Genomic DNA, 27169 nt, shown 5'->3' with positions numbered 1-27169 from the left:
CTGAATGTATCTCTACTGGGGTCGCACGGATATGAACAGATGCCCATATTATAAATTCCGTGTAAATATGTGTACAATTACATTTGTCTTGTTTTAATCTGTGCTGAGAAATGGGGTGGCACAGTGGTTAGCACTGCTGCCTCACAGCACCAGAGACCCGGGTTCGATTCCCGGCTTGGGTCACTGTCTGTGCGCAGTCTGCACATCCTTCGCGGGTCTGCATGGGTTTCCTCCGGTTTCCTCCCACAGTCCAAAAGATGTGCTGTATAGGGTGCATTGGCCGTGCTAAATTCTCCCTCAGTGTACCCAAACAGGCGCCAGAGTGTGGCGACAAGGGGATTTTCACAGTAACTTCATTGCAGTGTCAATGTAAGCCTACTCGTGACACTAACTTTAAAATGAGAGTCATAGAAACATAGACGCAGGCCCTTCGAGCCTGCTCCTGCTCCGCCATTCATTACGATCATGGCTGATCATCCAACACGATAGCCTAATCCTGCTTTCTCCCCATAATGATCCCATTCGCCCCAAGTGCTATATCCAGCCGCCCTCTTGAATACATTCAATGTTTTGGCATCAACGTCATGGGAGCATCAGTGTGTACGGACAGTAGTTCGGACAGTAGCTCTTGAGTGAGCCAGTTTGTGTTTTGATATTTGAGGTAATTTGTGTTTAATATTGGTAGTGAGGAGCTTTTGGAGCAGAGTGTAAACAACCCCAGCAGTTCCAACGGGAGACTAAAGACCCGCGGAGTTAAAATAACAAGACATCCTCTGATGTTACGACACAATATCTGATTGAGGGATCAAGATGCTGACCTAAATAGCAAGCAGCAAAGCTCATAACAACCGTATGAGCTCAGATTAGGTTAGAGGCTTGTAGCCACTCCCTGGTGCCTTGTTTATCCTAACGGTGACTTTTTAAATTTTGGGAGGGAATTCTGCCGTTTGTCTGTTTTTATCATCCTCTAATTTTTAGCATCACTCACGGTAATATTAGTTCAGATGTTACCTACCCTCATTTCTTTATTATATTTAAAGGAAGATTAACAATCATTGCCATCAGATTCGATTGCAAGTCATTCACTGAATGTACTTTACCTGGACCCCTCATTGTTGATTCTCTGTGCAACTTAGACTTTGGGAAATGTCCTAAGCAGACGAGACTTGCTCAGGGCTCTGAGATTCGAGCCTGGATATTAATCCCTTGCATTTTCCTTTTACTTTGCCTGCAGAAGAAAACTAATTCAATGTTGTGGTCGGTGGCAACAGCCAACATTCTAGAATTAATTACCAAAATAAGTGAGAGGTCTGGCAACTAGTATGTTCATATAGTCGCTTGGTTGTACACAACTTGAGTATTGCTGGGGGAAAAAAAGGGACAGACTGTTGAAGCTTTTTGTCTTGCACTCATGATGACAGATTCGTAAGAATACCAAATCTGAAAGGGAACAGGTTACACTGCATGAGAAGAGGTTGCTGATTGGTTGGCAAGTGGATTCCAGTAGAGGCGGCATGGTGACACAGTGGTGAGCACTGCCGCCTCGCAGCGCCAGGGACCCGAGTTCGATTCCCGGCTCGGGTCACTGTCTGTGTGGAGTCTGCTTGTTCTCTCAGTGTCTGCGTGGGTTTCCTCCGGGTGCTCCGGTTTCCTCCCATCGTCTGAAAGACGTGCTGGTTAGGGTGCATTGGCCGTGCTAAATTCTCCCACAGTATAACCCGAACAGGCGCCGGAGTGTGGCGGCTGGGGGATTTTCACAGTAACTTCATTGCAGTGTTGATGTAAGCCTACTTGTGACACTAATAAATAAACTTAAACTTAACAGTTACGTGCCAAGCTTTCGTTTAAATTTAAACCATGCAGGTCAACTCTGGTCTAGGCATAGCCATGAGGAATGAGTCAGGGGACGGCTGTCCCTCAAGCTTTTGTTCAGTTGAGAAAGGTACAATGTGTGGATGTGTTCTTTATGTTTGCACAGGAGGGGCCCTGTGTGTGATTATATATGTAGTTTCCAGCAAGACGTAAGTGCGAGCCCAAATGATGATAAAATTGGTTGGCAGTGTAATTCTTAGCACAATCAGGATTGTTTAGCAGGTGCTGCCCCATCACAGTGTCCAGTTCTGAGTTTTGCAAGCACAGGCTGGTTGTCCATGGTCAGCACTTTGCCTGTTGTAAATATTTGGTTCTTTATTCTCATCGTGTATGATCAAGCTGATAACTTTTCCACCCAGGTCCCAAGTTGCCAAGAGAGCTAACTTGTGAGTGCGTTGAATGTTTGCGCTCTGACTGGCCCTCCGATTCTCAGCTCTGACAATTTGGCAGCTTTATCTAAGTGAAATGTGGCTCTGTCGTTTCACTTTGATTTTGTCGCTGGCTCCCGTTACCACTGCGACATCAGCATTGTGAGTGTGGTTTGGATGTGGTGTGAAAACAGCTGCTGAACTGGACTATTTTTCGCACCCCCTGTAGGTGAGTTTCTCCAGTCTAGGATTGCACAAATGTTCTGGATCTACTCTTATTCCTTTTGATCCCTTTGGCCCATCTTCACCACTGCCTCGGGCTTACCATTTGACTGGGGGTTGTGTAGAGAATGATGTGCCGTGCTGAATTTCCCAATCGGTCACGAAGCGCCTGAATTCTTCACACGTGAACTGAGGGCCATTGTCACTCATCTCGATGTTAGGAATGCCATAACGATTGACGTGTAGTTGCGGCATTCTGCAACCTCACGAGCGTTTGTTGACATCAGCTGTCTAACTCCCAGGAATCTGAATAATAGGCAACAGGGATAAGACAGCCAATCAAAATTTCAGAGCGTGAAGAAATCCTAGCTTCATCTATGATTTGTTTGGGATGCCATGAGCAGCTGTTTAGCTTTCTTAGCTTGGTGTTCATTATAAACCCTGCACTGACTGATGTGGTCCTTAATCTCGTTGCTCATGTTTGGCCAGTCGAGCATTTCTCTTTGTCTTCTTCAGACTCGGTCCGATTCTTGATGGTTTGCAGCTCTTTCCTTATCTCCTTAGGGATGGTGACGCTTTGTACAAGAAGCAATCTGGGGCAATCGTTTCACCCCTGTGTGCCCGATACACTCTCAATGGTTTCTGGCCATTCTCCCGTCACTACTTCCTGCAGCGCGTGGAGAGTTACACTGCTTGATGTGAGCAAGACCCTCGTCTCTGCTGAGTTGATGACTTCCAGAGAGCGTCGTGCTATTGCTTCCCATTGAATCGGGAAGATTTCTCACTGTACTGGCATCAGGGGCCTGCAGCTCTTGACAACATTCCAGCCATATACACCCGCTTCCCCTGCTTTATACTTCATTTCCAAATGATATCTCTGCAAGCGAAGGAACATCCTTAACAGATGCTTTGGAACAGATAGAAGTGGTTTGAGAAAGATGCTTTCAAGTGGCTTGTGGTCAAACTGTACCGTCACTTTGTCTCTCCCAAGCAAATACTGATTAAAATGCTGACAAACAAAAAGACAATGGCCAGGGCGTCCTTTCTCGGTACGTTCTGTTGTTCAGTTTGCGTTAAGGCTCTGGTTGCAAATGCAACTGCTCGTCCTTGCGGCGTGAGGGTCGCCTCCGGGCCCTCGCCGCGCCGGGGTCCCGCCTCCGGGCCCTCGCTGCGCAGTGACCTCATTGGTGACATGACGGTACGTCCACGTTGGCCGCAGCGTGCTTTCTCAGTATGTTCTGTTTGCATTAACGCTCTGGATGCAAATGCAACTGCTCGTCCTTGCTGCGCGAGGGTCGCTCCGGGCTCTCGCCGCGCGGGAGTTGTTTGATGCGGGTGAAAATTGCTTCTTGTTCTTTGCCGCACTGCCACGTGCTCTCTTGGTGGGATCTCTTCATAAGACAATCCGATCCCTGATCAAATAATCCTTCAGTTGCTCAAACTCCAGACGTCATCAGCAAATTTATCAATCTCGCATTCAGTTCCTTCATCCAAGTCATTGATATAAACTGTGAATGGTCGGGGTCCGAGCACTGATCCCTGCGGCACTCCACTAGTCACCGCTTACTCGCCTGAAAATTACCCATTTATTCCTACTCTTTGGTTCCTGTTAGTGAACCAATTCTCTATCCATGATATTATGTTACCCCCTTCACCATGAGCTCTTATTCTGTGTGTTATTTTGTGTTCAGTGCGCCTCATGGCAGTTGGTGAGATGAACTCACCAAAGTGCAAGAGTTCGGTTTGCCTCATGACAGACAGATCCTGGTGGGTGCAAAATCATTACGATTCAGCAACAAATCAATAGATAAAAAGATAGCAAAACGTTCACAGTGTAGTCATGAGGGGAGGCGATGGCCTAGTGGGATTATCGCTAGACTATTCATCCAGAAACTCAGCTAAAGCTCTGGGGACCCGGGTTCGAATCCCGTCACGGCAGATGGTGGAATTTGAATTCAATAAAAAAATATATCTGAAATTAAGAATCTACTGATGACCATGAAACCATTGTCGGAAAACCCCATCTGGGTCACTAATGTCCCTTTAGGGAAGGAGATCTCCTGTCCTTACCCGGTCTGGCCTACATGTGACTCCAGAGCCAGAACAATGTGGTTGACTCTCAACTGCCCTCCAAGGGCAACTAGGGATGGGCAATAAATGCTGGCCAGCCAGTGACGCCCACGTCCAAGGAATGAATTTTAAAAAACTGTCGGCTGCTTTAAGCCCTTCCAGAGAACATTTAGCCAAGCTGACTGTAAAAACAACAACAACTGCATTTATACAGCGCTTTATAAAGCATCTCAAGGCGCTTCACCGGAGCATTGGAAATTACAGTGAGGAGATATGCTTGGTTAGGTGGATTGCAGGTTAGGTGGATTGGCCATGCTCAATTGACCCTAGTGTCAGGGGATTAGCAGGGTAAATGTGCGGGGTTACAGGAATAGGGCCTGGGTGGGATTGTGGTCGGTGCAGGCTCGATGGGCCGAATGGCCTCCTCCTGCACTGTAGGGATTCTATGAAGTAGCATCATGGCTGAGGTGAGGGGCAGAGCGGTTTAGGGCCCAGGCAGCTGATGTGGGTGTTAATGGAGGAATACTTAAAATTGGGACGTGCAAGAGGCCAGAATTGGAGAGAGATGCAGTGCTCTCGGAGTTTTTCGGGTTGGAGAAGTGGGGGGACGAGAAGTTTAAACCTGAGACATTGCTGGACCGGCAGCCAAGGTATTTTCCCAGATATGGCAGAGTGTGGATGCAATCTTCTCTCCCTTTATTCAAATTGAATAGCACAAAATGTAAATTTTACTCTAAAGGAGCCTGTCCCATGCAAAACTCAGCGCAACATTAGTATCGTTAGCAGCAAACTCCTCCTCACTTTTCTATCCCTTACCCACTCTGCTCCTGCCTCGGATCGTACCCTATCAATTTAAAATTCTCGTCTTTATGACAGCCTGACATCTTGTTCACTCAGCTCTGAACCCTCCTTAAGCCATCCTCGAGCTGTGTCCCTGTGACTTTAGCTTCTCCTTCGCTCTACCACCCTTCGCTCTATCACGGGACGTTGCATAGAAACATAAATGTGAGGTCATCCATTTTGGTAGGAATAGCAGCAAAATGGACTATTATTTAAATGGTAAAAAAATTGCAGCATGCTGCTGTGCAGAGGGACCTGGGTGTCCTTGTGCAGGAATCTCAAGGAGTTGCTTTGCAGGTGCAGCAGGTAATTAAGAAGGCAAATGGAATTTTGTCCTTCATTGCTAGAGGGATGGAGTTTAAAAACAGCGAGGTTATGTTGCAGCTGTACAAGGTGCTGGTGAGGCCACACCTGGAGTACTGCGTACAGTTTTGGTCTCCTTACTTGAGAAAGGATATACCGGCACTGGAGGGGTGCAGAGGAGATTCACTAGGTTGATTCTGGAGTTGAGAGGGTTGGCTTATGAGGAGAGACTGAGTAGACTGGGGCTATACTCATTGGAATTCAATGTTTCTTATAGAAACGTGTAAGATTACGAAGGGAATAGATAAGATAGAAGCAGGGAAGTTGTTTCCACTGGCAGGTGAAACTAGAACTAGGGGGCATGGCCTCAAAATAAGGGGAAGCAGATTTAGGATTGAGTTAAGGAACTTCTTCACACAAAGGGTTGTGAATCTGTGGAATTCCCTGCCCAGTGAAGCAGTTGAGGCTACCTCATTGAATGTTTTTAAGGCAAGGATAGATAAATGTTTGAACAGTAAAGGAATTAAGGGTTATGGTGAGTGGGCGGGTAAGTGGAGCTGAGTCCACGAAAAGATTAGCCATGATCTTATTGAATGGCGGAGCAAGCTCCAGGGCCAGATGGCCGACTCCTGCTCCTAGTTCTTAGATATTTATAGAGGATAGGAGCAGGAGGAGGCCATTTTGGCCCTTTGAGTCTGCTCCGCCATTCATTACGATTATGGCTGATCATCCAACCCAATAGCCTAATCCTGCTTTCTCCCCATAACCTTTGATCCCATTCGCCCCAGGTGCTACATCCAGCCCCCTCTTGAATACGTTCAATGTTTGTCATCAACTACTTCCTGTGGTAATGAATTCCACAGTTCTCACCACTCTTTGGGTGGAGAAATGTCTCCTCATCTCCGTCCTAAATGGTCTACCCCGAATCCTCAGATTGTGACCCCTGGTTCTGGAGTCCCCCATCATGCACTCCCTCGAGAGCAAGAACATCCTTCCTCAGAGAAGGAGACCAAAACTGCACGCAATACTCTAGGTGTGGCCTCACCAAGGCCCTGTACAATTGCAACAACACATCCCTGCTCCTGTACTCGAAACCTCTCGCAATGAAGGCCAACATACCATTTGCCGCCTTTACCGCCTGCTGCACCTGGTTTCCACTATCTGGAGTATTCTCACTAATCCTCTCCCCCTCTTATGAAGACCCCTGTAAAGCACTTGATTCGGTGAGGCACCTTGGGAGATTTATTTTATTCAAACTTGGGATGTGAGCGTCGCTGACAAGGTCAGTGTTTGTTGCCCCCCCCCCCATCCCTAATTGCCCCTGGAAGGTGGTCGTGAGCCATCTTCTTGATCCGCTGCCACTCATGTGGTATAGGTACACCCACATTGTCGTTAGGAAGGGAGTTTAAAGCTTTTAAAGTTTATTTATTAGTCACGAGTAAAGCTTACATTAACACTGCAATGAAGTTACTGTGATATTCCCCTAGTCCCCACACTCCGGCGTCTGTTCGGGTCAATGCACCCTAACCAGCACGTCTTTCAGACTGTGGGAGGAAAACGGAGCACCCGGAGGAAACCCACGCAGACACGGGGAGAACGTGCAGACTCCACACAGACAGTGACCCGAGCCGGGAATCGAACCCGGGTCCCTGGCGCTGTGAGGCAGCCGTGCTAGCCACTGTGCCACCGTGCCCTCTGAGATTTTAACCTAGCAACAGTGAATGAACGGTAATGTATTTCCAAGTGTGAATCTGTAGAATTCGCTACCCCAAAGTAGGATGGATGCTGGGGCAGTGAGTACATTTAAGGAGGAGTTAGACAGATTTTTAATTGGTCATGGGTTGAAGGGTTTTGGGGAGAGGGCAGGAAAATGGGGATGAGGAGCATATCAGCCATGATCGAATGGCGGAGCAGACTCGATGGGCCGAATTCTGCTCCTATATCTCATGAACTTAAGAACTTAAAAGTCAGAATGATTGTGGCTTGGAGAGGAACCTACAGGTGAGGTGTTCCCACATGTCTATTGCCCTTGTCCTTCTGGGCGATAGAGGTCGCAGGTTTGGAAGGGGCTGTGGAAGGAGGCTTGGCAAGTTGCTGCACTGTTTATCTTGTAGAGGTGAGGTGGGGATGCCGGCATTGGACTGGGGTTGGCACAGTAAGAAGTCTCACAACACCAGGTTAAAATCCAACGGGTTCATTTGGAACCACGAGCTTTCGGAGCGCTGCTCCTTCATCAGGTGAGTGGAGGTTAGTTCACAAGCGTGGCATAGACTCGCCTCCACTCACCTGATGAAGGAGCAGCGCTCCGAAAGCTCGTGGTTCCAAATAAACCTGGCGTTGTGAGACTTCTTATCTCATAGACGGTTCACGTTGATGCCATGGTGCCCAGGTGATGGAGGGAGCGAACGTTGAAGGTGGCAGGTGCAATGCCAATCATGCGGGGCTGCTTTGCCCTGGATGGTGTCGAGCTTCCTTTGTTGGAGCTGCCCCCATCCAGGCAAGTGGGGAATATTCCATCGCACTCCAGACTTGTGCCTTGTAGATGGTGGATGGGCTTTGGAGAGTAAGGTGGTGTGTTAGTCGCCGCAGTATTCCCAGCCTCTGACCTGCTCTTGCAGCCGCAGTATTTACAATGCTGCTCCAGTTCACCGATAGGGAATTCCCCAGAACGGTGGGGGGTTCAGCAGTGGCAATGCTGTTGAATGTCAGGCGAGATGGTTAGATTTTTGTTTCTATATCAGTCTCTATATTAATGCAAGTTGCTTTGTTTTAGTGGCTGTGTGGGTGTGGGTATGGGAAGGAAAGTGTTATTTACTGTTTGTGTTCTGCTGAAGTTCGAGCGTTAAGCCTATCTCTAATGCTGAATGACGCACTGTCTGTGTCCAACTTTTAACAGCGTTAAGGTTTTCACTGAAAGAACTCTGCCATTCTCAGGCAATTAAATCCCCTCCCTTAATTGTTAAACCTCCTGAATAACCAAAACACGTCAGATCATTGTGTGTTTGTGATAACTTCAGAGATGTTGGTCATTTTCAGTTTCTCATTACTGACAGTCCCAGCCAGAGATAATGTAATATGTTCAATTTGGTGATTTCTTAAGGGTGACAAATATTTTAAATGTTGTATATTGGGGGCGGCACCGTGGTTAACGCTGCTGCCTCACAGTACCAGGGACCCGGGTTCGATTCCCGGCTCTGTGCGGAGTCTGCACATTCTCCCAGTGTCTGCGTGGGTTTCCTCCGGGTGCTCCAGTTTCCTCCCACAGTCCGAAAGACGTGCTGGTTCGGGTGCATTGGCCGTGCTAAATTCTCCCTCAGTGTACCCGAACAGGCGCTGGAGTGTGGCGACCAAGGGAATTTCACAGTAACTTCATTGTGATGTTAAATGTAAGCTTTACTTGTGACTAATAAATAAAGTTTTTTTAAAATGTTGATGGTGACTACACTGGGCTAAGAATATTCTGGAACTTTCACAGGGGGCTAACCAATGGCCTGTCAAATAGCTCAATTGTTAAAGGATGGTTCTTGATGCACTAATATTTTTTACTCTTTTTTTACGTTTCAAAGTTTATTTACTAGTGTCACGAGTAGGCCTACATTAACACTGCAATGAAGTTACTGTGAAAATCCCCTAGTCGCCACACTCCGGCGCCTGTTTGGGCACTCTGAGGGAGAATTTAGCATGGCTGATGCACCTAACCAGCACGTCTTTTGGACTGTGGGAGGAAACCGGAGGAAACCCACGCAGCCACGGGGAGAACATGACCACGTATTCATTAACCGGTGCCACACTGGTTAGCACTGTTGCCTCACAGCGCCAGGGACCTAGTTAGATTCCAGCCTTGGGTGACCCACGCAGACGAGGGGAGAACGTGCAGACTCCGCACAGACAGTGACCCAAGGCTGGAATCGAACCCGGGACCCTGGCGCTGTGAGGCAGCCGTGCTAAAGGTTAGGTGAATTGGCCGTGCTAAATTCTCCCTCAGTGTACCTGAACAGGCGCCGGAGTGTGGCAACTAGGGGATTTTCACAGTAACTTCATTGCAGTGTTAATGTAAGCCTACTTGTGACTAATAAATAAACTTTAAACACTGTGCCACCGTGCTGCCCTATTGGTGTGTGAACTAATCTGTTCCTGCTTCTAGTTTCTGTACCCCTTGGGAAGGGAGGGCAAATCAGTGACGGGCATTCCCAATTGTGTTTGGGTATTGGGCAAAAATTTGATCAAACTAGATTCAAACAGCGTTAATAAAGCAACTGGTCACTGGTCAACTTAAACACTTCAGTGATTTTGTTTTGTTTGCAATGTACTGGGAAACACCTTTAATATATTTATTAAATTAAAAGCACTAAATATGCAAGTTAATTGCTTCAGAAAGGTTAGTCATGGAGCTGAAGATCTGACAGATGAGCTAAATGGATCCTCTGCAGCGATGAGCGTGTGGTGGTACCAAATTTGAGCTCCACTGTTCTGCCCCCCTCACCCACCCCGAGCCGGCGACTTCCAGAATGACCTCGAAAGGGAACTTGAAATGTTCGGGGCCCCCAAGTGTGATTTGATTTATTATTGTCACATGTATTGGTATACAACGAAAAGTATTGTTTCTTGCGCGCTATACAGACAAAGCATACCGTTCATAGAGAAGGAAAGGAGAGAGTGCAGAATGCAGTGTTACAGTCATAGCTAGGGTGGAGAGAAAGATCAGCTTAATGCGAGGTAAGTCCATTCAACAGTCTGATGGCAGCAGGGAAGAAGCTGTTCTTGAGTCGGTTGGTACGTGATCTCAGATCTTTTTCCCGACGGAAGAAGGCGGAAGAGAGAATGTCCGGGGTGCGTGGGGTCCTTGATTATGCTGGCTGCTTTGCCGAGGCAGCGGGAAGTATAGACAGAGTCAATGGGCGGGAGGCTGGCCACGACCTTTTGTAGTTCCTTGCGGTCTTGGGCAGAGCAGGAGCCATACCAAGATGTGATACAACCAGAACGAATGCTTTCTATGGTGCTTCTGTAGAAGTTGGGGAGAGTCGTAGCGGACATGCCAAATTTTCTTAGTCGCTTGAGAAAGTAGAGGCGTTGGTGGGGCTTTCATAGAAATCATAGAAACCCTACAGTGCAGAAGGAGGCCATTCGGCCCATCGAGTCTGCACCGACCACAATCCCACCCAGGCCCTACCCCCATATCCCTACACATTTACCCGCTAATCCCTCTAACCTACGCATCTCAGGACACTAAGGGACAATTTTAGCATGGCCAGTCAACCTAACCCGCACATCTTTGGACTGTGGGAGGAAACCGGAGCACCCGGAGGAAACCCACGCAGACACGAGGAGAATGTGCAAACTCCACACAGACAGTGACCCAAGCCGGGAATCGAACCCAGGTCCCTGGAGCTGTGAAGCAGCAGCGCTAACCACTGCCACCGTGCTGCCCTTCTTAACTATCTTTCTTAACTATCTATCGATTAACTTTCGAACTGACACTCACCTGATGAAGGGGCAGCGCCCCGAAAGCTCGTGCTACCAAATAAACCTTTTGGACTTTAACCTGGTGTTGTGAGACTACTTACTGTAACTATAGTGTTGGCATGGGGGGGACCAGGACAGGTTGTTGGTGATCTGGACACTTAAAACCTGAAGCTCTCGACCACTTCCACTTTGTCATTGTGCAAATGCACTCGTGCATCATCTTGTGTGAGCAGAGGAATGGAGCAAAAATATTGAAGCGTGCAGCAATAATCCAAGCTCGACGCTGGCATATTGCAGGCTTGCACATAAGGATAGATATTTCTTGTTAGATTCCTCGCTATGAATCGATGCTGTGAATACAGGTCTGATGATTGTTAGCAGACTCTATCCCAAATGTTGTCCTCGGTGCGGGTTTTTGTCAGGGCGACTGAGGTCTCGACCATCAGTGGGAGAATCAGCTGGGGTCTCATTGTTCCGTGGGGGAAGGTCCAATGGAATCAAGTGACCTTTGGGCAACTCAAGAGGCCTCTGGCAGGTTTTTCCCCCTCAATCTGAGGTCCCTGGCGGCAGGAGTTTAAGCCCATTGAGAGCCGGTGACCAATCAGCGGCCACAGCTCAGCGTTGCCGCCAGTGGGAGTGGTAGCCATTGGTGGTGACGCACCCACTTTGGGCAGGGTTTGTTAAATGATCTTTGAGGTTGGAGGAAAGCCGTTCAGGTCACATTTAATCTCCGAACCTGCAGTGGACTTGGGTGGCAAGGTGGCACAGTGTTTAGCGCTGCTGCTTCACAGCGCCAGGGACCAGGGTTCGATTCCCGGCTTGGGTCACTGTCTGTGTGGAGTTTGCGCGTTCTCCCCGTGTCTGCGTGGGTTTCCTCCGGGTGCTCCGGTTTCCTCCCACATTCTGAAAGACGTGCTGGTTAGGGTGCATTGACCCGAACAGGCGCCGGAGTGTGGCGGCTAGGGGATTTTCACAGTATCTTCATTGCAGTGTTAATGTAAGCCTTGTGACAAATAAATAAACTTTTAAAAAAGACTTGTGATTAATGGATGTAAGCTGGTTCATTAATGAACTGGCGCAGACTCAATGGGCTTTTTGTTATTCATTCGTGGGACATGGGCATCGCTGGCTGGCCAGCATTTATTGCCCATCCCTAGTTACCCAAGAGCAGTTAACATAGAACAGTACAGCACAGAACAGGCCCTTCGGCCCACGATGTTGTGCCGAGCTTTATCTGAAACCAAGATCAAGCTATCCCACTCCCTATCATCCTGGTGTGCTCCATGTGCCTATCCAATAACCGCTTAAATGTTCCTAAAGTGTCTGACTCCACTATCACTGCAGGCAGTTCATTCCACACCCCAACCACTCTCTGCGTAAAGAACCTACCTCGGACATCCTTCCTATATCTCCCACCACGAACCCTATAGTTATGCCCATTTGTAATAGCTCCATCCACCCGAGGAAATAAATGGTGAAACTGAGACACAAACTGGGGCTTTGCAGCAGCAGACAGAATGGGAATCATTGCATCCTGCAGGTATTTTTATTACAGAATCAATTTCAGAAAATTCACAACTCAAAATTCACAACAGCAAAGTGTGGGATTGCAAACTTGGAGTGATTAGCCCAGGACGAAAGTTTAAAAGCTACAGATTGACATTCAGAAACAAGAGATGGCCTCGCATCTTCAATTCTGTGATTGTCTGGCATCTCCTGCTCTGAATATTACAAAATCTCTGCCCCCTTCGTGCGTCTGGAGACTGAAAGTTACGCAGACATTGGTAAAACTTTCCTTTATCTCGGGGCATTTCCTGTGAAATACTCACCTTCTGCAAAGAGACACAATCTAATTGACGCTTTCTGAATCTCCTTTCAAACAACCTCCCAACCCCACTGTGCAGGATGCAGGAATGTCACCTTTTGTCACATTCCCCAACACAATTGGTGACACGTTTTCGGGACAGGAAAAGTAGATTCAACTGACAGATTCTGAGCCCCAAGTTGAATTGCTGTGGCTCTGGAGTCACATGTAGGCCAGACCGGGTAAGGACAGCAGATTCCCTTCCCTAAAGGACATTAGTGAACCAGATGGGTTTTTCCGACAATCGACAATGGTTTCATCAATAGATTCTTAATTCCAGATAATTTTTCCAAAAAAAATTCAAATTCCACCATCAGCTGTGGCAGGATTCGAACCGGGTCCCCAGAACATCAGCTGAGTGTCTGGATTAATAGTCTAGCGATAATACCACTGGACCATCACCTTCCATCACTGAATGGTGATGCCAGGTACCTTGATAACTAGCCCCACCACCCCCAGCCATTGTTGAACAGCTTTCTGATGGCGCGGGCAATCTGTATGGATCTCCTTTAACCCATGAGTCACCACTGACTTGGTTCATGGGTGTCTCTCTTAACTCATTAGTCTGGCCAGTGCACCTAACCAGCACATCTTTCAGGCTGTGGGAGGAAACCGGAGCACCCGGAGGAAACCATGGCGGGGAGAAGGTGCAAACTCCGCACAGACAGTAACCCAAGCTGAGAATCGAACCCGGGTCCCTGGCGCTGTGAGGCCGCAGTGCTAACCACTGCGCCGCCAATGACCCTATTTGACATCCCACTGCTGGCCAAGAGTCCAGACAGCTCCTTCCGCCATCTCTCTCAATCGTGGGATGTTTTGCTTCCAGCTGGAGATTGACAGAGGGCCTCTCCCGCGCCAGGTTTCCCTCTGCGATGGGCTGCACTGAATCCTGCTCACGGTATCCCTTTGGCTGCTTCCTCGCGCTGTCTCTCCTTTTCAAGCATCCATGGTAAAGCCTCGCCTGTTTATCCTGACACTCCTCGATATGGATGACTGCTTTCTGTTCAGCAGAATGTCTGTGGTAACAGCTGGCCTGGGCTGTACTGCGTAATAAACCGCCTCATTGCATTTAACCTTGATGACTGCAGCGTGGGCTTTACCCAACCTACTGAATTCAGTAAGATCAGATACTAAGGAACTTCCATTGTCTTGCTGAGAAATCTCAAGTAGCATTCAGTTGGTGCATGAAGACCAAATATTAAATGCCAATATGTGTCGCGTATACTGTACAACGGGAGTGAAGGGTTACTCGGTAGCAAAGGAATCTGATCAGAGTAGATTGAGAGAAACTATTTCTGTCCTTGGGGACTCAGCGACACAGCCTGAAAATTAGAGCTGGACCTTTCAAAAGCAAATTTAGAAAGCCTTTCTACACATGCGCAATGGTAGAAGTTTGGAACTCTTTCCACAGATCGTAATTAGTGCCAGACCAGTTATTAATTTTACATGAGATTGATTGATTTTTGTTCTCCAGAGATATTAAGGGATAGGGGGAAAGATGGGTATGTGGAATTAGGTCACAGATCTTTTTATTTATTCATGGGACATGGGCATCGCTGGCTGACCAGCATTTATTGCCCATCCCTAGTTATCCTTGGAGGGCAGTTGAGAGTCAACCACATTGGGCGGCACGGTAGCACAGTGGTTAGCACTGCTGCTTCACAGCTCCAGGGTCCCGGGTTCGATTCCCGGCTCGGGTCACTGTCTGTGTGGAGTTTGCACATTCTCCTCGTGTCTGCGTGGGTTTCCTCCGGGTGCTCCGGTTTCCTCCCACGGTCCAAAGATGTGCGGGTTAGGTTGATTGGCCAGGTTAAAAATTGCCCCTTAGAGTCCTGGGATGCGTAGGTTAGAGGGATTAGCGGGTAAATATGTGGGGTGGGATTGTGGTCGGTGCAGACTCGATGGGCCGAATGGCCTCCTTCTGCACTGTAGGGTTTCTATGATTTCTATGATTGCTGTGGCTCTGGAGTCACATGTAGGCCAGACCGGGTAAGGACGGCAGATTTTCTTTCCTAAAGGACATTAGTGAACCAGATGGGTTTTACTGACAATGGTCTTCTGGTCATCAGTAGATTACTAATTCCAGATAATTCGGGGTGGCACGGTGGCACGGTCGGTTAGCACTGCTGCCTTACAGCGCCAGGGGCCCGGGTTCAATTCCCGGCTTGGGTCATTGCCTGTGTGGAGTTTGCACGTTCTCCCCGTGTCTGCGTGGGTTTCCTCCGGGTGCTCTGGTTTCCTCCCACAGTCTGAAAGACGTGTTGGTTTGGGTGCATTGACCCGAACAGGCACCGGAGTGTGGGCGACTAGGGGAATTTCACAGTAACTTCATTGCAGTGTTAATGTAAGCCTTACTAGTGACTAATAAATAATAATATGTAGGGATATAGGGGTAGGGCCTGGGTGGGATTGTGGTTGGTGCAGTCGATGGGCCAAATGGCCTCTTTCTGCACTGTAGGGTTTCTATGATTTTTATTGAATTCAAAATTCCACCATCTGCTATGGCGGGATTCGAACCCAGATCCCCAGAACAGTAGCTGAGTTTCTGGATTAATAGTCTAGCGATAATACCACTAGGCCATCGCTTCCCTTAAAAAGCCATGGTGTCATTGGTGCAGCAGGCTCGAGGGGCTGAATGGCTTCTGCCTGTTCTCAGGTGTAAGTTGCTTTCCTAACTTTTTACAACCTCTGCACCCAGAGCCTTTCTAAGTGTTTTACCACAGGTAAGAAATTGTTGGAGAAAATGTTACTTTGCTGATGCTCACCTTGCTGTGTTTGTCTTGATCCAGACAGTGAGCTTTTGTCACCTTAAGGAGGCACTGGAAGTGAACTGGAGCAGTGAAAAAGCAAAGATGTGTCTGAAACGCACCCCGAGTGATTATTTTCTGCTGCAAGGTAAAGGAACACCTTATTTGCTACGTATGTTGGCAGCACGTGGTAATACTGGACTCCCTGACATACCTGTGCCTTATATTTGTGATGCAGGGGGAAGCCAGCAACGTGGGTTCGATTCCCGTACCGGCTTCTCAACCTTGCCCCTCGCCTGAGGTGTGGTGACCCTCAGGTTAAATCACCACCAGTCAACCCGCTCCCCTCCACCCTGAAAGCAGCCTATGCTCATCTGGGACTGTGGCGACTTTACCTTTTCCTGCCTTATATTGTGACTCCTGACCCACAGAAACTAGAAGCAGGAGGAGGCCATTCGGCCCTTCCAGCCTGCTCCACCATTCATCACGATCATGGTTAATCATTGAATTCAATATACTGATACCCCCCCTTCCCCCCCGTATCCCTTGATCCCTTCAGCCCCAAGAGCTATATCTAATTTCTTCTTGAAATCACACAACGTTTTGGCCTCAACTACTTTCTGTGGGAGTGAATTCCACGCATTCACCACTCTTTGGGTGAAGAAATTTCTCCTCACCTCAGCTCTAAAAGGTTTACCCCTTATCCCCAACTATGACCCCATGTTCTGGACTCCCCCCACCATCGGGAACATTCTTTCTGAATCTACCCTGTCTAACCCTGTTAGAATCTTATAAGTTTATATGAGATCCCCTCTCACTCTTCTAAACTCCAGTGAATATAATCCTAACCGACTCAGTCTCTCCTCATACGACAGACTTGCCATCCCAGAAATCAGCCTGGTAAACCTTCGCTGCACTCCCTCTATAGCAAGGACATCCTTCCTCAGATAAGGACACCAAAACTGCATGCAATTCTCTAGGTGTGGCCTCACCAACGCCCAATATAATTACAGCAAAACATCCCTATCCCTATACTCAAATCCTCTCGCTATGAGGCCAACATACCATTTGCCTTCTTTACTGCCTGCTGTACCTGCGCGCTTACTTTCAGCGACTGATGCTCGAGGACTCCAAGGTCTCGTTGAGTATCCACCTCTCTCAATTAACGCTCATTCAAATAATAATCTGTCTTCCTGTTATTGCCACCAAAGTAGCTCCAGCTGTAATTAATCTTTCTTTGTGTTTTGGGGATGCAGATATCCTGGCAGTGGTGTGCTTGTTGCCTAGTGATTTATTGTCAATGACTTGAGTAGCTTTCTAGACTTCTTCAGAGGTCATGAAGAGTCCAGCAGTTAACATGGGATTGAAGGGTGGCACGGTAGCACAGTGGTTAGCACTGCTGCTTCACAGCTCCAGGGACCTGGGTTCGATTCCTGGAGTTTGCACATTCTCCTCGTGTCTGCGTGGGTTTCCTCCGGGTGCTCCGGTTTCCTCCCACAGTCCAAAGATGTGCGGGTTAGGTTGATTGGCCATGCAAAATTAACCCTTAGGGTCTTGAGATGCGTATTAGAGGAATTAGTGGGTAAATATGTAGGGATATGGGGGTAGGGCCTGGGTGGGATTGTGGTCGGTGCAGACTCGATGAGCCAAATGGCCTCTTTCTGCACTGCAGGGTTTCTATGATTCTAAGTCATTGTAGGATGCATTTGTCTGCAGTCACTCCTTGTGGTGTTTGTGTGAGACATTGGATTAGTGCAACATTGGTCTTTTCTGTGACATCCTTTGCAATCTGATCACCTGCCGACATTGGCTATCTTGGATAACACGTGACTAAAACTTGGGAAAGTTGTTGGCGCTATCCACTTCATATAACCCTGTCCCAGAAAGCAATTCAGTGCCTTCGGGGCAGGAGATATATTGCAGATTTTCAATACTGTGGGTGGCACAGTGAAACCCAGTCAGACACTGGGAGAATGTGCAAACTCCACACAGACAGTGACCCTTTTGAGTTCTAAAGTTTATTTATCAGTGCCACAAGTAGGCTTACATTAACACTGCAATGAAGTTACTGTGAAAATTTCCTAGTCGCCACACTGCGGCGCCTGTTCGGGTTACACTGAGGGAGAATTTAGCACGGCCAATGCACCCTAACCAGCACGTCTTTCGGACTGTGGGGGGAAAACCAGAGCACCCGGAGGAAACAAACCCACGCGGACACGGGGAGAACGTGCAGACTCCGCACAGACCGTGACCCAAACCGGGAATCGAACCCGGGTCCCCGGCGCTGTGAGGCAGCCGTGCTAACATAACAATATATGGCAAGAAAGGATTTGGGAACAGTAGGTGAAGACTTTGTCTTCGTGTGGATTCGTGCATCAACGCGGCTTTGGGTTGAGTGACCATTTCCCGGGGTGTGGTTCGGTGTCGAGACTGATGGCAGATTGGCAGTAAGCTGGTCTCAGCCGGTAATATTCCATTTCTGCTGTAAGTTGTGCATTAGTTCCATTGAGTGAGGGTGTGCAGAGCTCTGTGCTGGGGTGTCTAATGCACCTCCGGAACTTGTGTTCGTGCCTTTCCTGGAGTTGTACTTGTTGGGTGGAATGAGCCCGTCTTCCCACAGGAGCTTCCATTACTGAGTCCCGTTAGGGGCAGTTTTGCGTTGCAAGGGACAGGAAGAAGGGTGAGAAAATGCCAGCAAATTCACTCGCTCCGACAAGGTGCCAGTTGGCGCACCCACAGTGTGGCCTTTTCGTAGAAGCTTAACAAAGATAGCCGGGTTCCTATGGCTCGAGCAAGCAAAGCTGCTGGAGTCTTTGGTTACTTGTGACTCACCAAAATCACCGATAACTAACATCCAGAAATATCCTCTTCTCATAAAACCTTGTCATGCAGCCTCTTTACGCCCCTTGTGTGACTCCATACTCAAGGCCCCTCACTCCACAAGGTGGTGGTTTTCAGGGGAAAAAGCGGATTGTCCAGAAGTTTAGTTGTGCAGCAAAGGTGACCATGCAGCATCAACACTTTAGAGGGGACGATGTCCCAGTGGTATTATCGCTAGACTATTAATCCAGAAACTCAGCTCGTGTTCTGGGGACCCGGGTTCGGATCTCGCCACGGGGCAGATGGTGGAATTTAAATTTAATAAAAAGAAATATCTGGAATTAAGAATCTACTGATGACCATGAAACCATTGTCGATTGTCGGAAAAACCCATCTGGTTCGCTAATGTCCTTTAGGGAAGGAAATCTGCCGTCCTTACCCGGTCTAGCCTACATGTGGCTCCAGAGCCACAGCAATGCGGTTGACTCTCAACTTCCCTCGGACAACTAGGGATGGGCAATAAATGCTGACCAGTCAGTGACGTCCACGTCCCACGAATGAATAAAAAAGACCCCTTAACTCTCAGTGAACCTGTGGGCGGCACGGTAGCACAGTGGTTAGCACTGCTGCTTCACAGCTCCAGGGACCTGGGTTCGATTCCCGGCTTGGGTCACTGTCTGTGTGGAGTTTGCACATTCTCCTCGTGTCTGCGTGGGTTTCCTCCGGGTGCTCCGGTTTCCTCCCACAGTCCAAAGATGCGTGCGGGTTAGGTTGATTGGCCATGCTAAAATTGCCCCTTAGTGTCCTGGGATGCGTAGATTAGAGGGTAAAATATGTAGGGATATGGGGGCAGGGCCTGGGTGGGATTGTGGTCGGTGCCGATTCGATGGGCCGAATGGCCTCTTTCTGTACTGTAGGGTTTCTATGATTTCTATGAACCAGAGCATCCCATCGTTATGATGTGGAGATGCCGGCGTTGGACTGGGGTAAGCACAGTAAAAAGTCTCTCAACACCAGGTTAAAGTCCAACAGGTTTATTTGGAATCACGAGCTTTCGGAGCGCTGCTCCTTCGTCAGGTGAGTGGAGTGGTTTCATGGTCATCACCTGATGAAGGGGCAGCGCTCCGAAAGCTCGTGATTCCAGACAAACCTGTCGGACTTCAACCTGGTGCTGTGAGACTTCTGACTGTGCCCACCCCGTCGTTAATACAGCAGTGGTGCTGTCAGTTTGCTGAAGTGGAAGGTTTGAGCGTGTTGTAATCACACCAACACCACCCAAAGAGGATGAATTTACAACGTAGATTTTGCAGCACCCTTTTAGCTGATACTTCTGGGTCCCAGAAAGAAAGACCTTGGCTGTATACAGCACGTTGCTGGAGCATGCCAGCCTCTGAAGTAATTTTGCAATGCCGGGAGTTTCCCTAGCAGAGCTCCAAAGTGGAGCTACGAGTATAACCCAGGTGATGGCAGGCGGTGTGAACTGCTCTCTTGTAGCTGTGTTTTCTGCGTGGCACTGGTGGCTAACTGAATCTGCCAAGTGCCAGCACTCGTGAAACCTGTTGGGCAGAAAGTGCCAAACTGACAAAATTTAACAGAATCTGTAATGTTACCTGTGCAATCATTTAAAACTAGATTGTACGCTTAGAATGCGGAGAAAGGCTGAGAATTATTTTTTATATGCAGAAAGATAGACCACGAATTGCTTTGTCACAGGAAGTGGTTCAGGTTCATAGAATCTACAGTGCAGAAGGAGGCCATTTGGCCCATCGAGCCTGCACCGACCACAACCCTACCCAGGCCCTATCCCCGCAACCCCATATATTTACCCTGCTAATCCCCTGACACAAAGGAGCAATTTAGCATGGCCAATCCACCTGACTAGCACGTCGTTTGGACTGTGGGAGGAAACCGGAGCATCCGGAGGAAACCCACGCAGACACAGGGAGAAACATGCAAACTCCGCACAGACAGTGACCCCAAGGCCGGAATTGAACCTGGCTCCCTGGCGCTGTGAGGCAGCAGAGCTAACCACTATGTCACCGTGCCACCTCAAACCAATGGGTCTTTAAAGGAAAATTAACTAAATATCTGAAGTAGCAGAGATCTCGAGGCTGTGGAGGAGTATTCCCAACTGGAAAGGAGTTTATTTACAGAATGCAAGGTAAAACCACTACCACGGTGTACACACATTAGTCCCTGCCTGGGACAAGTAGTTCAGCAGGTCCTGGGCATGCCTTGTAAAAGACTTTGGTAATGAGTTCCGGCTGGGCAGGGCACTAAAGTTTAAAGTTTATTTATCGGTCACAAGTAAGACTTACATTAACACTGCAATGAAGTTATTGTGAAATTCACCTAGTCGCCACACTCTGGCGCCTGTTCGGGCCAATGCACCTAACCAGCACGTCTTTTAGACTGTGGGAGAAAACCGGAGCACCCGGAGGAAACCCACGCAGACACGGGGAGAATGTGCAGACTCCGCACAGACAGTGACCCAAGCCGGGAATTGAACCCGGGTCCTTGGCATTGTGAGGCAGCAGTGCTAACCACCATGCCCATGCCACTGCCTGTTACCAGGGGAACTCGTACTCTGCGGGCCCCACAGGGAGGAGATCAGTCTGCGATTTCCCCATGGATCTCATGGGGAGGGGGATGTCACACCAGCAAAGAGCCAGAACAGGTGTAATGGGGCGAATGGCCACATTTCACACTGTAAACTTGGTTGCGTAATGAGGGAGTTTTCCGGATCTTTTGCTAATTTATTCTTGTCAAAACACTTGCACCAAAAGGTATTATTTTAGCAGTATTTTGTTCAAACTGTTCTGTTTTATTTTCTTAAGAATCCGCCATCAATAACAGAAGCCCAGCTTCCTGCTGCAGTTTTTAGTATTTCCATTGTCCACGCTGCTTGGTTACTCAGCTGCTCAGAGGCTGCAGACTGATCCCGCTATCCCACCTGCCTCAGCACAACATCGCTGCTTCCTCTCGTACTAATAGTTCTAAACCCCTCCAACTCCAATCACCAAAACACCACCTGTGCTAAAAATAAAAGGCCACTGAAGTTTTACCAAAACAGCATTTAACAAGACTTTCAGGTGTTGTGTGTTTCTCTCTCTTGTCAAGTGTACACAGCTGCCTTCCTTGTTGTGATATTTGGAGTAATGGTCAGTGCACATTGCGCTTTTCCTGACCGTGTACCCTTAATAACTTCCACTGATTCGAGAAGAGTCGATTGCTTGCTCCGCCATGCACGCAGTAGTGATCCATGTGGTTATCACAGAGTCACATTGAGATGAAAGACTCTCTCATCGTTTCAGAACTATAGTAAGAGGGTAAGAAATATAGGCCAGTTTGCCCCTTGCAACAGCTCACCCATTCAATAAAGTCATGGTAAAAGCAAAAATACTGCGGATGCTGGAATCCGAAACAGAAGATGCTGGAAAATCTCAGCAAGTCTGACAGCATCTGTGGACATGATGTGGAGATGCCGGCGTTAGGCTGGAGTAAAAACAGTAAGGATTCCCACTCACCTGAAGAAGGGGCTTAAGGCTCCGAAAGCTTGTGTGGCTTTTGCTACCAAATAAACCTGTTGGACTTTAATCTGGTGTTGTTAAACTTCTTGCAGCATCTGTGGACACAGTAAGTAGCCCCCAAGTTAAAGTCCAACAGGTTTATTTGGTAGCACGAGCTTTCGGAGCGCTGCTCCTTCATCAGGTGTGAGTGAGTGAGTCTGGATGACCCTTATCCAGACTCGAAACATTACCTCTATTCTCTCCCCACAGATGCTGTCAGACCCGCTGAGACTTTCTATCCATTGTTTTCTGTTGCAATAAAGTCATGGCTTTTTAAAAATTCGCTCATGGCCTGAGGGCATCGCTGGCAGGGTAGGCATTTATTTCCCATCCCTGAGGGCATTTAAGAATCAGCCACATTGCTGTGGCTCTGGAGTCGCATGTCAACCAGACCACGTAAGGACAACAGATTTCCTTCCCTAAAAGGCATTCATGAACCAGATGGGTTTTTACAACACTCAATGACAGTTTCGTGGATCATCATTAGTCTTTTAATTCCAGATTTTCACTCAATTTAAATTTCATCGTTTGCCATGGTGAGATTCGAACCTGGATCCCGAGAGCATGACCCTGCGTCTCTGGATTACTAGTCCAGTGGCAATACCATTGCACCACTGCTTCCCTTAGCTGATCTCATTGTGGCCTTAAATCCATTTTCTTACCTGTCCCCCAATAACCCTTAGATAAAAGCAAAATACCGTGGATGCTGGAATCTAATTGAGCTCTGATGAAGGGTCATCTAGACTCGAAACGTTGGCTCTATTCTCTCCCCACAGATGCTGTCAGACCTGCTGAGATTTTCCCGCATTCTCTGTTTTTGCCCCAATAACCCTTGACTCTCTTGTTGACCAAAAAAGTCTGTAACTTGACCCCAAGTATATTCAATGAGCCAACCTCCACTGCTCTCTGGGGTAGCGATTTCCAAAGTTTAACGACTATCTGAGAAAATAAATTCCTCCTTAGATGGGAAGCACCTTATTTTGAAACTGTTCCCCATGTTGGGAAGCATCCTCTCTACATCTACACTGTCAGGTCTCTCTGTTGGAGCTGTTGTCACGAGAGGCCACAGGTTTAGGGTGCTGGGGAGTAGGTATAGAGGAGATGTTAGGGGTAGGTTTTTCACTCAGAGGGTGGTGGGTGCGTGGAATCGGCTGCCGGTAGTGGTGGTGGAAGTGGATTCGATTGAGTCTTTTGAGAGACTTTTGGATAGGTTCATGAGGTTAGTAAGATAGGGGGTTATAGATGAGCCTAGAAGGTAAGGAAGTTGTGGGCCGAAGGGCCTGTTTGTGCTGTAGCTTTTCTATGTTCTATAAAATGAATCTATATCCAAGCGATGCGGTGGTGCAGTGGTTAGCACTGCTGTCTCACAATGCCAGGGACTCGGGTTCAATTCCCGGCTTGGGTCACTGTCTGTGCGGAGTTTGCACATTCTCCCCGTGTCTGCATGGGTTTCCTCCGGGTGCTCTGGTTTCCTCCCACAGTCTGAAAGACCTGCTGGTTGGGTGCATTGGCCGTGCTAAATTCTCCCTCAGTGCACCCGAACAGGCGCTGGAGCTTGACGACTAGGGGATTTTCACAGTAACTTCATTGCAGTGTTAATGTAAGCCTACTGGTGACACTAATAAATAAACTTTAAAAACTTTACAATGATTTAAGTATATCAAATACATTGATCTGAAGCACTGTATGTGCCGCCAATGCACAAAGGCTGTTCAGTCATCCATTACGACTCTAGTAATTTCAAAGTGGTCTTATTGCCAACATCCTGACTGAATATAGAGACTTAACAATGGTTCAGGCACATCAGGCTATCACAAGGGTACTTGCCCAGACATGTGAGGCAGAGAAGCAGCCAGGATCGAGGAGATGGGTAGGATACAAAAGGCCAGATGGACTGACTATTGAAAGAGACCGTGTGTTATGGTGTGGACAGAAGCAAAACTAATGGCTTTGGGCCAAGCCACATAGGCAAGACTTGTGTTGATAGCCTCACCACTTGTGTGTATGTTCGTACAGAATAACACTCCTTTACAAGCTGTGCAGAAAATGTAAGCACGAGGGCCTGCGACAAGGATAACTTCTAAATAGTTTCTTTTGAGAGGAAGGCCTTAACAAAGTGGGTTATGTTTCTGGATCGTAATTGGAGAAAGTGGTTATTGTACTCTCTTTTTTTTTAAAGTTGTAACACCGGGGTAGCGTCAAGGCATGAAGACCAGAAGGTTGCAGGTTTGACTCTTGGCCTGTGCTGAGTTTGCTGATCTTTAGTCGGGTCAGCAAATCGCTCTTCGTGACCCTGGACTAATTGCAAACCGGTGACCTTGGCTAGAAAGTGCGTGGAAAATGATGACAGAAACAGGGTCTGTTGTGTTGTCCTTTCTAAACGATTAGCCTACTGACCCTTGCAGTCTGGGGTCACTTGAAGAATGAGCAAGTTCCTGAGCACAAGCATGAGCCTCTGCCTTGAGGACAGGGGGACTTTCCAGAATTCCTGTACCATGTGAAATCCGAAGAAAAGCAGCAGAGTTCTCCCTCGTAGTTTCATAGAATGATAGAAACCCTACAGTGCAGAAGGAGGCCATTCGGCCCATCGAGCCTGCACCGACAACAATCCCGCCCAGGCCCTACCCCCACGTATTTACCCTGCTAATCCCCCTGACGCTAAGGGGCAGTTTAGCACGGCCAATCCACCTAACTTGCACATCTTCAGACAGTGGGAGGAAACCGGAGCACCCAGAGGAAACCCACGCAGACATGGGGAGAATGTGCAAACTTCGCAAGAATGATCCCTGGACTGAAGAGCTTGCCGTCTAAGGAATGGTTGAGGACTCTGGGTCTGTACTCGTTGGAGGATGAGGGGGGGGATCTTATTGAAACTTGCAGGATATTGCGAGGCCTGGATAGAGTGGACGTGGAGAGGATGTTTCCACTAGTAGGATAAACTAGAACCAGAGGGCACAACCTCAGGCTAAAGGGATGACGGATTTAAAACAGAGGTGAGGAGGAATTTCTTCAGCCAGAGAGTGGTGAATCTGTGGAACTCTTTGCCGCAGAAGGCTGTGGAGGCCGGGTCATTGAGTGTCTGTAAGACAGAGATAGATAGGTTCTTGATTAATAAGAGGATCAAGGGTTATGGGGAAAAGGCAGGAGAATGAGGCAGTTGAGGGATATGAGGATAGTGCAGGGAGGTGGAGTTGTGGGAGAAGGTCAGTTATAATTATGTTGAATGCTGGAGCAGGCTCGATAGGGCTAAATGACAACTCCAACTCCCATTTAATACATCAAAATACCAAAAGCTTGACAAAGGGCTATCTGGACTCGAAACGTCAGCTCTTTTTTCTCTCCTTACAGATGCTGCCATTCCTGCAGAGATTTTCCAGCATTTTCTCTTTGGATTTCAGATTCCAGCATCCGCAGTAATTTGCTTTAACGCATTTAACACATCCTTTTCATACATGCAAATCTCTTTTCCTTGTCTTTGGCCCTGATGAAGGGTCATCCTGAGGGGTCATCCCTGACCTCAAAATAAGGTCCGAAAGCTTCTGTGGCTTTTGCTACCAAATAAACCAGTTGGACTTTGACCTGGTGTTGTTAAACTTCTTACTGTGTTTACCCCAGTCCAACGCCAGCATCTCCACCTCAAAATAAGGGGAAGCAGATTTAGGACTGAGTTGAGGAGGAACTTCTTCACACAAAGGGTTATGAATCTGTGGAATTCCCTGCCCAGTGAAGCAGTTGAGGCTACCTCATTGAATGATTTTAAGGCAAGGATAGATAGATAGATTTTTGAACAGTAAAAGGAATTAAGGGTTATGGTGAGCGGGCGGGTAAGTGGAGCTGAGTCCACGTCGAGATCAGCCATGATCTTATTGAATGGCGGAGCAGGCTCGAGGGGCCAGATGGCTCTAACCTAGTTCTTACGTTCTTGTGAAATGTTAGCTCTATTCTATCTCCACAGATGCTGTCAGACCTGCTGAGATTTTCCAGCATTTTCTGTCCTTAATTGATGTTTTCGGGGAGAACAAAGCTAGGGCCGACTGGTTGACGTATCGGAGGACGATGGTAGCCATGAGGCTGCACACTGGGAATGGATGATCTTTTGTTGGGGTGGGGGGGGAGGGAGGGTGGGGGGGAGGGAGGGTGGGGGGGGGGAGGGAGGGTGGGGGGGGGGAGGGAGGGAGGGTGGGGGGAGGGAGAGAGGGTGGGGGGAGGGAGAGAGGGTGGGGGGGAGGGAGAGAGGGTGGGGGGGGAGGGTGGGGGTGGGGAGGGAGGGTGGGGGGTGGGGAGGGAGGGTGGGGGGGGAGGGAGGGGGGGAGGGAGGGTGGGGGGTGGGTGGGGGGGGCGCAGGGCAGAGAGTAAATTGGTATTTGTGGGGATGATGAGAGGGCAGCAGAGAGTAGTTAAGTTTATTTTCCAATCTAAAATCCAATGCATGACATTAAATGTCCCAAGATAACCGGAGTGTTGTTGTGACGGGCTGGTATACACTTTTAACAGTGAGATACGGTGGCTTTGATCACTTTGGTTCTCAACTGAGAGCATGTAAAGCACGGGTGACAAGTACGTTGATAACATCAGCACTATTATTAACAGTATTGAATGAATAATAAAGAGGCACGCTGCTGTGTGGAAGCTGCCCCCGTGGAAAAAACCGTGGGTGTCACAGCTTCAAGGTTAATGCGAACAGCCAAAAAACAGCCTGCAGGAAACCAGGCTCGGGTAGATGATGTAATAAGGAAGCTGATGGGGCAGAGAAATTGTGATTGGTACCTAAAGAGAACTCTCTGGCACTTGCCATTGTTCCATGATGTTACCATTTAACCCCTGGTGTGCCGAATGCCAGTACACATTGCAGCAAAATAAAGTCTTCCGTAGTAGGGAAAATGCTTGAATCCATCATCAAGGAAGATATAGCGAGACATCTGGATGCAAATTGTCCCGTTGGAAAGACGCAGCATGGGTTCATGAAGGGCAGGTCATGTTTGACTAATTTGGTGGAATTCTTTGAGAACATTACATGTGCAGTGGACAGTA

General features: G+C 48.2%; 1 protein-coding gene across 1 annotated transcript in view; it reads left to right on the top strand.

Moving 5' to 3' along the window:
- Positions 1-27169, top strand: part of sae1 (SUMO1 activating enzyme subunit 1) — a 146071-nt gene that overhangs the window by 60921 nt on the left and 57981 nt on the right. Inside the window, exon 6 of the mRNA XM_078241859.1 lies at positions 15792-15897. Coding sequence (XP_078097985.1) covers positions 15792-15897 — 106 coding nt within the window. The remainder of the gene's footprint in view (positions 1-15791; positions 15898-27169) is intronic.

Source organism: Mustelus asterias, chromosome 24 (genome assembly GCF_964213995.1).
Source record: "Mustelus asterias chromosome 24, sMusAst1.hap1.1, whole genome shotgun sequence".
Lineage (NCBI taxonomy): Eukaryota > Metazoa > Chordata > Chondrichthyes > Carcharhiniformes > Triakidae > Mustelus > Mustelus asterias.
The sequence above is the reverse complement of the archived record's forward strand: the minus strand, read 5'-3'. Positions and strand labels throughout refer to the sequence as shown.